At 41.3% G+C, this 14,296-nt stretch overlaps 2 protein-coding genes across 11 annotated transcripts in view; both read left to right on the top strand.

Annotated features, from left to right (window-relative positions):
• The window catches only part of CPEB3 (cytoplasmic polyadenylation element binding protein 3), a 180,159-nt gene extending 173,467 nt beyond the window's left edge, over positions 1–6,692 (top strand). For all 10 annotated transcript variants that reach the window (XM_082339444.1, XM_082339443.1, XM_082339448.1 and 7 more), the window contains one exon: positions 2,904–6,692. In XM_082339444.1, coding sequence (XP_082195570.1) covers positions 2,904–3,131 — 228 coding nt within the window. In that variant the 3' untranslated portion in view covers positions 3,132–6,692. The remainder of the gene's footprint in view (positions 1–2,903) is intronic.
• A 122-nt stretch (positions 6,693–6,814) lies between these two features.
• Positions 6,815–14,296, top strand: part of LOC309604695 (uncharacterized protein) — a 33,254-nt gene continuing 25,772 nt past the window's right edge. Inside the window, exon 1 of the mRNA XM_082339671.1 lies at positions 6,815–9,491. Within this exon, the coding sequence (XP_082195797.1) occupies positions 9,158–9,491 (334 nt within the window). The 5' untranslated portion in view covers positions 6,815–9,157. The remainder of the gene's footprint in view (positions 9,492–14,296) is intronic.

Below are 14,296 nucleotides of genomic sequence, written 5' to 3'. Positions count from 1 at the left end.
CAACAGAAAACAATCCAATTTTTAAAATGGGCAAAGAGCTTGAATAGACCTTTCTCCAAAGAAGGTATACAAATGCCAACAAGTATATGAAAAGATGCTCAATGTCGTCAGTAGGGAGTTGCAAATCAGAACCACAATGAGACATCTCTTCATACCTATTGGGAAGACTATAATCACAGAAATGGAAAACAAGTGTTGGTGAGTATATGGAAAAATTGAAACCCTTTTACATTGCTGGTGGGAATGCAAAATGGTACAGCCGCTGTGGAAAACAATTTGGCAGTTCCTCAGAAAGTTAATTATAGAATTGTCATATGCCCCAGCAATTCTACTCCTAGGTATGTACTGAAAAGAATTGAAAACAAATATTCAAACAAACATATGTACATACATGTTCATAGCTGTACCATTCACAATAGCCAAAAGGTAGAAATAACCCAAATGTCCATTAATGAATGAATACATAAACAAAATACCATGTATATACATGCATATACATACACAAACAATGGAATATTATTCAGTCATACAAAGGAATCAAATATTGCTATATGCTACATGGAGGAACCCCAAAACATTATGATAAGTGAAAGAAGCCAGACACAAAAGGTCACAATTATGTGATTACATTTATATAAAATATCCAGAATAGGTAAATCCATAGAGACAGAAAGCAGATAGGTTGTTGCCAGGGGCTGGGGAGGGAGAGAAGGTAGGGAAAACTGCTTAGTGGCTACAGGGTTTCCTTTTGGAGTGAAGAAAATGTTTTGGAACTAAATAGAGGTAGTGGTTGTACAACATTGTGAATATATTCAACGCCACTGAATTGTTCACTTTAAGATTGTTAATTTTATGCTAAGAAGGAAAGAGAAAAGAAAGACTGGGCCTTACTGGGTACAGGAAATTGTTGGGTGGGCTGAGCATGTAAGGTGGGAAGAAAGTGCAGGTAAGTTAGAGACCAGGTCGAGTTTGAGTTGGGGACCAGATGGGAGAGAGATTGGGGCAAATCCTGAAGGCTCTGGCTTACATTTGAGTCGCAGGGGACAGGGAGTAAGTACCCTGTTATACTGAGGCAGCTGGGCTTACTCCTGAAGGTAGGGGAGAGCCTGAAGGGCTTTTGACCAGGCAAGAAACATTGAGAAGGCAGATGATTGAAACGTCTACCTGGACGTAGGAGAATTGACCCAGGGAAGGCCTGGAGCTTGGTGGCCAGTGCAGAGGCCATCGGTATTGGACAGGTGTGGATGCACGTTGTGGTGGCCTGGACTAGAGAGGAAGCAGGGGGAGTGATAACTACACTTAATGAAGGCATCTGATGTGCCAGGCACGGTTCTGTGTGCTTTATGTGACTCAACTCATTTGCTCCTCATAGGAACCCTATAAAGTACGAACTGTTCTTTATCCCCAGTGTACAGAGGAGGAAACAGAGGCTCAGAGTACCTGAGAAATTTGCCTAAGGTTGTACAGCTAGTAATGTGGCTGGGATTTGAACCTAGGCAGATGACCCAAGAGCCACTACAGTTTTAGTTATGATGCAGAGATGAATGTGAGATTTTTTTTTTTTTAAGCCCACTCACTAACCTGTTAGGTTGAGGAGGGAAAAATAGGAGGAAGGGAACTAGAGCCAAAGCAAAGACATTTTCCCCCTTGGGTAACCAAGGGCTGGGACAGGTCATCTCCAGTGGGTCTTCCAAGCAGAGACAGAACTCCAGAGGAGGCCAGCGAAGGGGCCTTCAGAAGGGAAGGTCCAGGAATGCCAGAGCCCAATCCCAGGCGTTCCCTATGTCCCTGCTCACCCCATGCTGTCCCCTATCAGCCCCTCGGTACCCTGCCCCGTGCCCTGCTGGAACCTCCTGGCTGCGTCCAGAGGCAGCCCAAACTGTCAGGCAGTTGGCTCATGTCAAAAAAAACGTGGGTCCCCATCTCCATAGCCCCAGCGGCCACAATGCTTGCCCTTCCCCAGAACGGCTCTAGAGGTCAGCGTGGGAAGGAGCCTGATTGCAGAGACTTGCCATCTTCCTGCTAATTTCTAACATTTGGGATGAAAACATTAATGATAGTCCGTTTCTGAGGTTCTAGGAAGCGGACATGGGGGAAAGCTGTGGTAACTTTTGTTCTTCCTTGCTTCTGGTTTTCCTCTAACATAGCCTGCAGGGCTGTGATGAAAAGTTCTCTATTGAAGCTTCCAGTCTTGGAGGGAGATTAAGGCAATAAAATCTAAAAATTAAAAAAGCCTCAGTTGTTCGAGTAGCTTCTTAACATCCGCCTAGTCCCCCTTTCCCTGCCATCCATTGTGAACAGTACTGGGAGGTTAGTCTTTTGAAAGCCTTGTGCTTAAAACATTGAAGCCCAGAGCCTCACGGTCACCCTTCAGCTAGGCTTGCCAGCCCCAGTGGGACTTCCCCTTTGGCCCAGCTCCTGCCAAACTTCCCCAAGTACGTGCTCTGCCTTTGCCTACTTTTGGGCTTTGTCCTCGCTGGTTGCTCTCCCTGAAATGCTGTTTGTGCATAGCCGGGTGCTTCCCAGCCTTCAGGATTCAGCTCATGTGCTTTTTTACCTGTGCTACCTCTCTTAATCCTCCAGCACCCTTTGAGTTAGACCCTGCTATGCCCATCATATAGATATCCAGATGTGTGTGTGTGTCCGTGTATCACCGTTACACCCACTTTACAGATCCACATATAGAGCAAACAGAAGCACAGAGAGAGGTTACTGCCATCACACAACTAGTAAGTAGTAAGTCAAGGAGCAGATCCCATACTGTCAGCCACTGTCTGATACCAGCTGAGTTCAACACCGAGTCTGACTGGGACATATTAAGCTCCATTATAAACTCTCAAGAGGAAGAAATGTGAGGAAGCTTTGCTAAAATCTTTTTTCCTGTCTTTCCTCTTTGGGTCCAGGTGGAAGTGAAGCCATATGTGCTGGATGATCAGATGTGTGATGAGTGCCAGGGCACACGCTGTGGTGGGAAGTTTGCCCCATTCTTCTGTGCCAACGTCACCTGTCTGCAGTATTACTGCGAATACTGCTGGGCGAGCATACATTCCCGCGCCGGGCGGGAGTTCCACAAACCGCTGGTGAAGGAGGGAGGTGACCGCCCTCGCCATGTCCCGTTCCGCTGGAGCTGAGCCCAGGGTATACCCAGCCACAAGTACTGGAGTAGATAACAAGGAGGGAAAAGAGAGGGCACTGCCTCAGGGCTTACAGTGTTCTGGAAATCTGTGCATTTGTTCTCGATTTTTAAAGAAGAAATGGGTCTTTTTATTATTATTATTATTTACAGTCATATTACTGAACTCAGTGTCCAGTATAATGCAGAATTGCAGAGTGTATAACGGTACTGATTTGCACTTTGATTCACACCTTTGTCTGCTTGGTACCTTAATTTCTTACACCTGATTTGTCACTCGTAGACTGCCATTCTCATCAGCGGCCATCAGGTTGATGTCTGTGATTTTTTTGTTTGTTGTTGTTGTTGTATTGTTATTGTTTTGATCGTTTTTGAACTGGAGCATGCACTTATTTTCAGAAACTTAGAGAATCGCCCCTAGGAGAAGACTTACCAAAGGTAATACTCGTGAGTAGGTGGCAGATGTAGCAAAAACTTCACAACAATTCAGCAATCATTAGTTGGGGTCATTTAGAGTAAGGAAAACCCTTAATGAAAATAAGCCTTTAGTTGCTCTCTATTTTGACATGTAAGGATACCTCATAAGCTGAATCTTTATTTTTCCTTCATGTTTAATTTTTGTTTTGCTGAGGATTTTGGTTAGATCTTTTAGTGTTATGTAAATTTATGCTGCAATAGCTTTTGCTGCTATTAAAGTGGTATTATTAATACCATAATACTCTATTCAGGCTAAGGTATCAATTACAAAAAACCCAACAACATACTTTTGTGATTTAGGGATAGAATCAGCTGCCGAAAGGAGATCAGAATAGACTTGAGAAAGCTTCAACGGAAGGTCACTATTTCTGACTGCATGTTTACTTAATCAGGTTGCTGCATGCAATAAATTTTATATCTGATGTCTAGTATAAAACCTTCCCACAATGCACAAATTAAGAAAATCTATATAAGCTATAAAATACTGATTTTTTTAAAAAAGATTTTTTTCATTCAAAGAAGTGGTAATTGACTGGAGGAAGGCATGCCTCAATAAATGGAATGCTTCGGAAATTAGGAACAGCCCATAACAGAATGACCTATATTACAACCAATATAAAACCTAGGTGTAGGATATTCTTAAAGCAAATTTGTGGATGGTAGATGAAGTATTTTGCGGTGCTCTGTTATATATTGTGCAATTTATTTTATATAGTAAAGTGATTATGTCTAACTGTGATCAAACTTAACTGTTTAAAGCCTCTGTGTCAGACGTTAACGAACTTGACAGTTCATAACTGGTATATTATTAACTAACACATGAGCTCTTAGTTACAATCTCCTAGTGCTTGCACCATTTTACATAGCTTCAGACCTTGTCCAGAAAACCAAAGAGCTCATCTTAGCTTACAAACACTAGGAATATATACAGTATATAGAGATAAGTTGTCAATTGACAAACTAGGCACATTTTAAGAAAGTTGCGTGATCGTGATGCTAAAGAAATGTCTGTACAAAATAAGATGGCCTGGGCAGGGTTGGTTGTCTGGGTGAGAAATTAACTACTTAATTCCCTGGATTTATCCTGTAAAGCTTGAATAGAATTCAGACCTGCTAGTACTACCATGGACATTTTTTTAGCATTCACTCTTGGGCTGCAGATAGTAATATATAAACACACACAATGATTATGAGACTATGTAAATCTTTTTTTAAATCTTCTTCCTATGTTTTGGAATTCTGGGGACAATCTGACTGGATATGACACTGCAGAATAGATTTAAGTCGCTGTGTTTTATGTGCTGTGATGTCCTTGTACTGTCTTAATATCGCTTGGTTTTGTTTTGTTTTGTTTCTCCAGTGTTTAGTTGCAATTAACAGCTCTCAAACTATAGTTTGTTTTCAAAAAGGAAAAAACAAAATAGTTTTTTACTGGATTAAAAATGCTTATTAGAATTCTCCCCCTTTGAGGTTACCTCTGGGCTTTTTGGTAATAATTGCTTTTTTCCAGCCCAGCTGTGGTTTTCTGTTTGTTTTTTTTCTATGTTTGTGGTTTTTTTCATCTGTACAAGAAATTTTGTTATGCACTACTACTTTTTGTATTCTAGACAGTTTTCAAAAGTTGGCTGAAGATTTTTTTGTTTGTTTGTTTTTAAGGAAAAAGGCATGCTTTCTGACTGACATGATCTTTTGCAATACCTCAATTTTGAAATATAGGAAAGAAAATGATATTTTCTAAGTAAGTTTATTCAGAAAAATATATATTAATTTAATTCTGCAAGAAAAATGATTTAACAGATGGGTAACTTTATTTTTTTCATGCTTATTTGTGTTTTTTGAAAATGAAGAAGTTAGAGCTTTATAACTATAATATTAAAGATCATATCTAACCTACAGAAATCTACCTAATTATGTGAAAGAAGCAAAACTTTTTGAAGACGCACCCCTCTTTCATGTACTAAAATAACACTGAGATTTAAAAAAAAAAGCTGGAATATTGTACAGCATAAAGCTGAAGTGAAGGCGAAAAAGCATTGTCATAAAGAATAGGTTACAAAAAATAAACTCCATTTGGTGCTGAAAGTTGTGAATAGGTGGTGGAAACTACTTTCCCTTAATTTGTATATTTATAATCAAGCGTTGATTGTGCACGACTGACCAGGATTGTGAAAGAGTTCTTCTGTTTGTATTTTTTTAAAGAGAACTTTTTTAGTTTATTAAATTATAACATGTTCCCTTTTGTTTTGTAAATAAATGTGCCCCCAAGTTGTTAATGTTATATTAAAAGAGAGGGTCCTTCAAAAAAAATTATTTTTTAAAACACAGAGGTGTTCTGACCTGCAACTTGATGGGAAGCCCCCGGGTATCACAGGTCCTGTTGTGGCCTTTCCTTGATGTGACACTTGAACTAGTCGATTTTTTGAAGGCTATAACCTAACCTCGACTATTTGTTGTTATGTGCAATACTGTTTGTACTGTTTGTATAAAAAATAGAAAAAAAAAGAAAAGAAAAAAGGCATAAATCTTTATTGCAGATTTATTTTCATTGCAAACTTTAGACATTGTGATTCACTGAAATCATTTTTCTACTGTCAAATATGTACCTTTTCTTCATGCTGGTATTTTTTCAATAGTAATGTAGCCTTTGTACTGAGACAAATTTTCATTGTTATTTTTAGAAAGATTTTTTGCTAAGAAAAAAATTAAACATATTTACATATTTTTCATTTTATTTCGTATTTTCTTTAAGGAGTGCTTTCTCAATCATTAATAGAGTTGTTTCTGGGAGGGACTTTCATATCTGGTCAATGTCATAATATTATTTTGTATTTTTACTTGGAATAAATTAATTTTATGATGCTAATTCTTTAAAGGTTTATTTTTTTCATTTTCAGTTATTTTTGAAGCTAAAACCTTTGTAATATTGTTACTAAAGTGTCTAGTTTTTTGAAATGCAAAGCTTTATGTATTAACTTGCTGATGTGGTTTACAATAGTGTGACAACGATGAAAATGGTTGGTTATGTAAAGTGATTGGAAAATGTAATGGATAATTGGGTAATAAAATGACAGAATGAGCAGAACATGTGAGATTTTGACAAGCCTTTTCCTTTATTACAGTGGTTTAGTGTAAGACTAGGGATGTCACAGTACAGTTCTCTAGGGATGTCACAGTGGATTTATACAACACCAGGTGCAGCCAAATCTGTGGCCCTGATGATGAAGTCACCCCTTACTGAGATACCACCAAGTTGAGAACCTGGCTGGGTCGACAGAGTGTTTTATCGCTTTTCCCCTCTAACTCTTCATTCTGTTTGTGTGTGTGTGTGTGTGTGTGTGTGTGTGTGTGTGAATCTGCCACCGACTGCTGTCCACATGTGAGTGGGTACCTTTCGCCAGGCCGAATCTTTGCCCTGCATTTACAGTGGTGACGTCTGAGAGTGAAAGGAGGTCTCTGAGAGGACCAACCCTCTGGGTAGTTAGACTTGGATCGCAGTGTCTCGCCCGAGTGACCTCCCCGAGCACACGGGTGGCCTGGCAAGGCGGCACACTCTGAGGTCACCACTGTAAACGGACAGTTTCAGACTTCGTCTTCCTCCACCCCGCGCCTGCTCCTGGTATGGTGCCCCTTGTTTGTCCCTTATTGTGGCAACACATCTGGCCACTCCGAGCATGATCTGTCTGCCCTCCTGCTTCTTTTCCAACACCCAAACTCACCTTGAAGCTGTGCTGTTAAGGCAGCGTGTCATTGTCATGGCACCTAAAATTAAACAAAAATCATACAACTGCAAAACTGGTGTTGCGTAAACAGAACATCCAATGACTCGCTCTAGACAGATGGTGTGTTTCTCCCAGTCCTTGATGGCCTCTTCCAGGCCTCCTGCCACGGAGGCAAGGTTATGAATGACTCAGAGAAACACGTGTCCAGAGTTGGCTCTTGGGTATGCTCTATGTATTCAGTTTTGTAAATAATATATAGATTAGATCAAGTTGTGATGTAAAATTTTAACTCAAATTGGATATTACTGGTTGGAATTTTACATTAACTACAAATAAGTGATTAGGAACAGAAGAAAAGAAATTGGAAAATTTTTGCTTAGTGGTATAAAGATTATGCTTAGATTTCTGCCTATATCTTGTGTTTTATAGCTTGTTAGTGAGGCATGGGCTAATGCGCAGAATGTACTGCATTTATGCAATTAGCAAATAACTGCTAGTTTTCATTTTATCTATTATATTAGCAACAAAATGGCATTTAACTGGGTAAAGCTCCTACCTAAATATTTGAGTATTGTGACATCTCTACTTGCAAGGTTTGAGTGAAAGATTAGTCACAGATTAGTGAAAAAAAAAAGTTATCTTTTTGTTAAAACTGGCTTATTTGTATGGATTGTTGCTTTTTCACCAGTTTGTGTGGTATGTCAGCTAACATTTTCTGTTGTTTTTTTTTTTTTTTATAATAACCAAACTTCTCTATCTCAGCTGCAATAGTGTTCCATTTTACCAGAGTATTTTATAATTAATGCTGTTGACTTTATACCCCAAAATGGGTCAAGAAATGGATATGTGATTTGGGGATGTTTAAATTTGTATGACAATGAAGTTAATCACAACAAGTAGAAAACCTGGGTGCTAATACAGGACAACTTCTGCTCTTTCTTTTCTGGATATAGTTCCGTTGGGGTATAAAGTATTAGGTATTTGTATTTTTGCTGTCAAAATAATGGACATAACTTTTAGAGTGTTCACAGCTAAGATCTCTGTATTTGTTTTTCAACTAACAACTAATTTTAAATGTATTGTATCTTTTATTACCTGTTCTCTTAGATTGCTTTTGCTAGTAACCCTTACTCAGCTTCCGCCTTTGGGGCTTGGACTGATATTGCTTGTGTGGAACTGCAGTACTGTGACTAACCATGGAGCTCAATGCAGCTATCGCTTACAACTGCTTAAACTTTGTAGTTTGGACTTCTTTTTTTTTTTCTGTAATAACAACTTATTAAATCTAGTTGTATGAAGTACTGACACTTGTCATCCTTTGCACTTGCCAAGGAGTATCTTGGAGTAATGGATTGCGTCTGGGAATATCTGCACACTGCAAATTGCTTGATGAGCTTTTGGGGGGAGGGGGGACAAACTCCTTTAAGCAGGTTAAATACAGCAACATTCACCTTTTTTCTGACACCAGCGACACTCGTTTAAAGAAGAGAAAAAGACCACGAGTGTATTTAAAACAGGAAGGTGTTTGTTGACACAGTGTGAGTGTGTATGCAAGATTTTAAGGTGCACGTGGGCATGCCAGCACTTGCCACATGAAACCAATTTTCAAAATTAAAACCAAGGAAGTCAATGAAAACGTGAAGTACGCCCCCTTTCGTTTTATTTTTTACGCTAGGCTGTCTGGGATCCTCTCGGAAAATGGGTCCTTTCACAATCCTGTAGCGACTTTGGACGTGCTAGAAGCTCTCTTGTAGGCACTAACTTCAATCTTTGTAGAAAACGGACCACAAGCGGCCACACCCAAGAATCCCCTGGCAGCTTTCATAACATGCAGGTGTCAGCGTCCCAACCCCGAGCCGTAGTTCCGTGGTGGGGAGCGGGGTCTGGCGCAGGTGTTTTCCACACGGGGCCTCCAGCGCCGCCCGAGAGTCGGCGGGCGCCCGAGGGGGCGGGACCGGCGCCGAGCAGCGCTCCGCCCTTCGGGATCCCGGCTCCGCTCTCCGGCCGCTCGGCTTTGCAGGGGAGCTGGCGGGGCGGCTGGGCTGTCTCACGGGCTTTCCCGGCCCCCCTCCCGCCTCGCGCCCCTTCCCGCCGCTGGTCCCCAAGTCCGGCCCCAGTCTGCCCTCCCCCAGGTGGCCCCGGCGCGTGGCCGCGGCCCACAGGTAAGCTAACCCGCGACCGGTGCGCGCGCGCCCACCCCGCCGCCTCCCGGGCTTCGGGTACGGCCGCTGCAGCACCAGCCTCCCGAGATGCCATCAAGGTCCGGAGGCCTGAAGCTCGCGCGGAAGGCCCGGGGTTCAGCGCAGCCGTGTCGCCGGACGGCATCGACCATTTGGAGCTCTGTGTCAATGCCTCGTGCAAAATGGGGAGAGGAATACTATGTTTCAGGTCCCTTTTACGTTTGATTTTCTAAAACTACATCATGCATCAAGCACCAAATGGAACCCTGTTTTCAGAATGCTGCCCTGACTTGGGCCCCACGTTTGTCTCCAGGCAAAAGGGTTCTGGGATCCTAACTCGGAGGGGGAGTAGGTAAATGAGTGGTGCCGAGGTGACTAGCAGCTTGTTATTTCTAGGGGGTAAAAGCCGGGAGGCCTGGCGTTCCTGGGGCGTGAGGTTGGAAGCGGCGGTTCTGAAGCAGCCCCCTTGCTGGACGCTAAGGCCTCGCTGTGAGGGGATGCGCAGGACAGACCCTGACGGCTGAGAAGGTTGGGGTTAGGTCTAAGGCACCCGCTTTACAGAAAGAAAACTCATTACCCACAAACACTGATGAACACAGCTTAAAAATTGTATTTGGGTGGTTTTTCACAAGACCCATGGCACATGGGTCACTTGGACACTTAAATTGGAAGACTTAAAATCATATATTTTAACTAGAACGGTTGTACTAGATAGGTTAATGATTGCTAATGAGATGAGGGGAGTCCAAAATTGAGGAGTCCTATTGCTATTCAAAGGCCTGTTGGGAAGAAAAACTTTGCTCTAATTTAGGCTCAGTGATTAGAAGCCTGTGAGTTAACTGGCAAAAGACAGATTAACAGGAGCTTATTCATATGCACATGAATCCAGCAAAAGAAGTGGCCCCTCCATAATTAGAGGTAGGTGTCTATAACCTAATTTAATAGGGGAAAGGAAGGGGGGAGAAAGGAGCTTCTATGGGAAGATCAAATGGTTTCTTCTTTTTTTTTAAATCAATTTTCCAATGCAATTGTTTTTTAATTAGCAAATTTTTAAAAATTAAAGTATAGTTGATTTACATTATTCGTTTCAGGTGTACAATATAGTGATTCAGTATTTTTATAGATTTAGGAAAGATGGTGGGTTTTTAGGGGAACAAATGGGAGATAAGAAAGTTTGTGATAATGTTTGTCTATGCAGGTGCGAGCGTTTTCTGTGTTCTTTTGGCCAGTGAAACTCCCCAGGAGAGGGCGTTCATTGATTGATTACAGCCTCGCTCTCAGAAGCTTCTGCCTTTAATCAGATAAGGGAAGCTTTGAAAAAGCTTCTTTTGCATCTGTTGAATTTCCAATGTCTTCAGTTTAAAATCATCTTAATATCAACTCTGGAGGTCCGAGGGGTCCCCACAGATAAATGGCTGGAATGACCCTATCACTGGAACAGGTAACTGAAAGTTATCTGTATTCTGTCCCATTACGGAGTATTATGGAGGGAACAGATTCTGAGTCTGGTCATTGTTTGTGTTTAGATAAAGGACTTGTCTGTAACTGCATGTACATTCACCTCAATATTTAATTCTGGCCCCGTAAGGGTCAGCCCAAGTCATGGAGTTTTCTTCTTTGCTGTTAGTGGTCAAATCTTTGGTTAAGATGCTTTTGAGCTGAACTGTTAAGTATAAGGGAAACATTCCAACTTGTCATCTTCAGTGCAGGCCTGAACCAAGTGAGACTCTTTTTTGTAAATGGAAGAAAGACTCCCCGAGCAAGTTCTGGTCCCTAAGGCGGGGAGTTGTCTTGCATGCCTGGTCTCTCCTTTCAAAAGGGCCCTTCTGCTCAATTTCATTACTCATTATTAAAAACAAACAAAAAAACGCAGTTCCAATACATACCCATAAGAAGGACTAAAATTTAGAAGATGGGAAATACTAAGTATCAGGAAGAATCTAGATAAGTGCTGATAGAGGTGTAAAGTGGTGCAACCATACTAGAAAACTGTTTACAAGGGCTGAATGTGTATATCCTATGACTCTGCCTTTCCACTCATAGGCAGAAGCCCAACAGAGATGTGTAGCATGTTCCCAAAAGATACTACAAGAAGGATCACAGCAGCATATAGCCCCAATCTGGAAGCTATCCAAATGCCCTGCAACATTAGAATGGATACACTGTAGTATATCCACAAATGGAACACTGTATAACAGTAAGAATGAAGGTCTACAAGTATATGCCACATTACGGAAGGCCATCACAAACTTAATGTTGATCAAAATCGCCAAAGAGTACATAATGTATGATTCCATTTGTATGAACAGGGAAGGAGTAACTGAAAGGGGGCATGGAGGCGGCTGCTGGGCTGCGGGTAACTCTCTTGATCTGGGTGTTGCATACAAGGTGTGTGCAGTTTGTGTAAATTCACTGAGCCATACACTGAGATCTGTGCACTTTTCTATGTTTTAATGGAGCGTTAAAACGAAAAAAAAGGGGGCTCTGTGAAAGGTAAAAGCTGATGCTTGGCACAAATGCAGTTCTTTCCAGGCAGTCTCCATGCAATTCACTGTCTTATTCCTGAACCAGACTTCTTTTCTGGCTGTCACTGCTAGCAGGCGCCCATCCAAACTGGCCTGCTTTCCCAATCACCCAAACCTCAGTCTCCCTGCTCCCCATCTTCCCTGCTCCCATGTCTAGGCTCCTTTCCACTCTTCCTTAAGCTTACCAACATCCAGGAGGATTTGTTTTGTTTTGTTTTAGTCAGTTTGGGAGGAGGGGTGGAATCGAGAAACAGAGTTTAAAAACCCTCCATCCACTAGTCTCTGCAGTTGACGGTAAAGCATCAAACATGGAAAGCCAGTTAATCTCACATGTGCATGTGCTGACTGGCTTATGTGATGTCTTGTTTAACATTTAACAAGATCTGTTGGCCCCTGCTTCCACATTTATAGCCTGATTGACTTTTTACCATTATACCTTTTTTATTTTTAGATACATGTAGATGCAGATACTGTTGTAAGAAATAAGACAGATTCCATGTATTCTTTACCCAGTTTCCCCCTAGTATCTTGCAAAATTGTGTTAAATATTACACCCAGAATACTGACATTGATACAGACAAAATGAAAAGCATTTCTGTCACCATAAGAACACCCGCTACCCTCCCTTTTCCACCTCCCTAGAGCCATGGCAATGATGACTAATTTGTTCTCCAGTTCTATAACTTTCTCATTTCAAGAATGGGATATAGGGACTTCCCTGGCGGTCCAGTGGTTAAGATTCCGTGCTTCCACTGCAGGGGGAACGGGTTCAATCCCTGGTCAGGGAACTAAGATCACGTATCCCACATCCTCTGCAGCCGGAAAAAAAAGAATGGAAACATACAGTGTGTAACCTTTTGGGATTGGCTTTTTCTTTTTTTTTTAATTTATATATTTATTTATTTGTTTATTTTTGGCTGTGTTGGGTCTCCATTGCTGTGCGTGGGCTTTCTCTAGTTGTGGCGAGTGGGGGCTACTCTTCGTTGCGGTGCACAGACTTCTCATTGTGGTGGCTTCTCTTGTTGCGGAGCACGGGCTCTAGGCACGCGGGCTTCAGTAGTTGTGGCACAAGGGCTTCAGTAGCTGTGGCTCGCGGGCTCTAGAGCGCAGGCTGTGTAGTTGTGGCGCATGGGCTTAGTTGCTCCGCAGCATGTGGGATCTTCCCAGACCAGGGATCGTACCCATGTCCCCTGCACTGGCAGGCGGATTCTTAACCACTGTGCCACCAGGGAAGTCGAGGATTGGCTTTTTTCAATCATTATAATTCTCTAGAGATTCATCATGGTTGTTGTATTTATCAATAGTTTGTTCCTTTTGATTACCAAGTATTATCCCATGACATGGATGCACCATGGTTTGTTTAACCACTTGTTTGAAGGACATCTGGATTGCTTCTAGCTTGGCACTATTAGAAATAAAGCTGCTGCAAACATTCGTGTACAGGTTTTTATGTGAACATGTCTTCGTTTTCTCTGGGATAAATGCCCAGGAGTGCAATTGCAGGGTCGTGTGGTAGTTTCATGTTTAGTTTTTGAAGAAACTACCAAAATGTTTTCTAGAGTCCGGTATACCTTTTTACATATTAACCAGAATGTATGCATGATCCAGTTTCTCTGTGTCCTCTCTGGCATTGGGTTTTGTCACTGCTTTTCAGCTTACCCATTCTGATAGGTGTGCAGTCATATCCCATTGTGGTTTTAATTTGCATTTCTCTAATGGCTAATAATGTTGAACATTTTCTCACGTTCATGCTTGTCATCTCTATACCCTCTTCAGTGAAATGTCTCTATTGTTGCCCATTTTCTAATTGGTTTGGGTTTTGGGTTTTTTTTTAATCGTGTGGCTCTTTTTTATTCACTTTATTTGATCAAATAGTACAGAGTTCCCATGCACCCCCGTCAGTCCTCTCGCCTCAAGTTCCCCCTATTAACACCTTGCACTAGGGTGGTACATTTGTTACAGTTGATAGCCAATATTGATAAATTACTAACTAAAGTCCACAGTTTAAATTAGGGTTTACTCTTTTTTTAATTTATTTTTTATTGAAGTATAGTTGAACTACAATGTTGTGTTAATTACTGCTGTACAGCAAAGAGACTCAGTTATACATATATATATATATATATATATATATATATATATATATATATATATACACACACACACACACATTCTTTTTCATATTCTTTTCCATTATGGTTTATCACAGGATATTGAATATAGTTCTCTGTGCTATGCAGTATGACCTTGTTGTTTATCCAT

Source organism: Balaenoptera borealis, assembly GCF_965194805.1.
Source record: "Balaenoptera borealis genome assembly, chromosome: 10".
In the NCBI taxonomy this organism is placed as follows: Eukaryota; Metazoa; Chordata; class Mammalia; order Artiodactyla; family Balaenopteridae; genus Balaenoptera; species Balaenoptera borealis.
The sequence above is the reverse complement of the archived record's forward strand: the minus strand, read 5'-3'. Positions and strand labels throughout refer to the sequence as shown.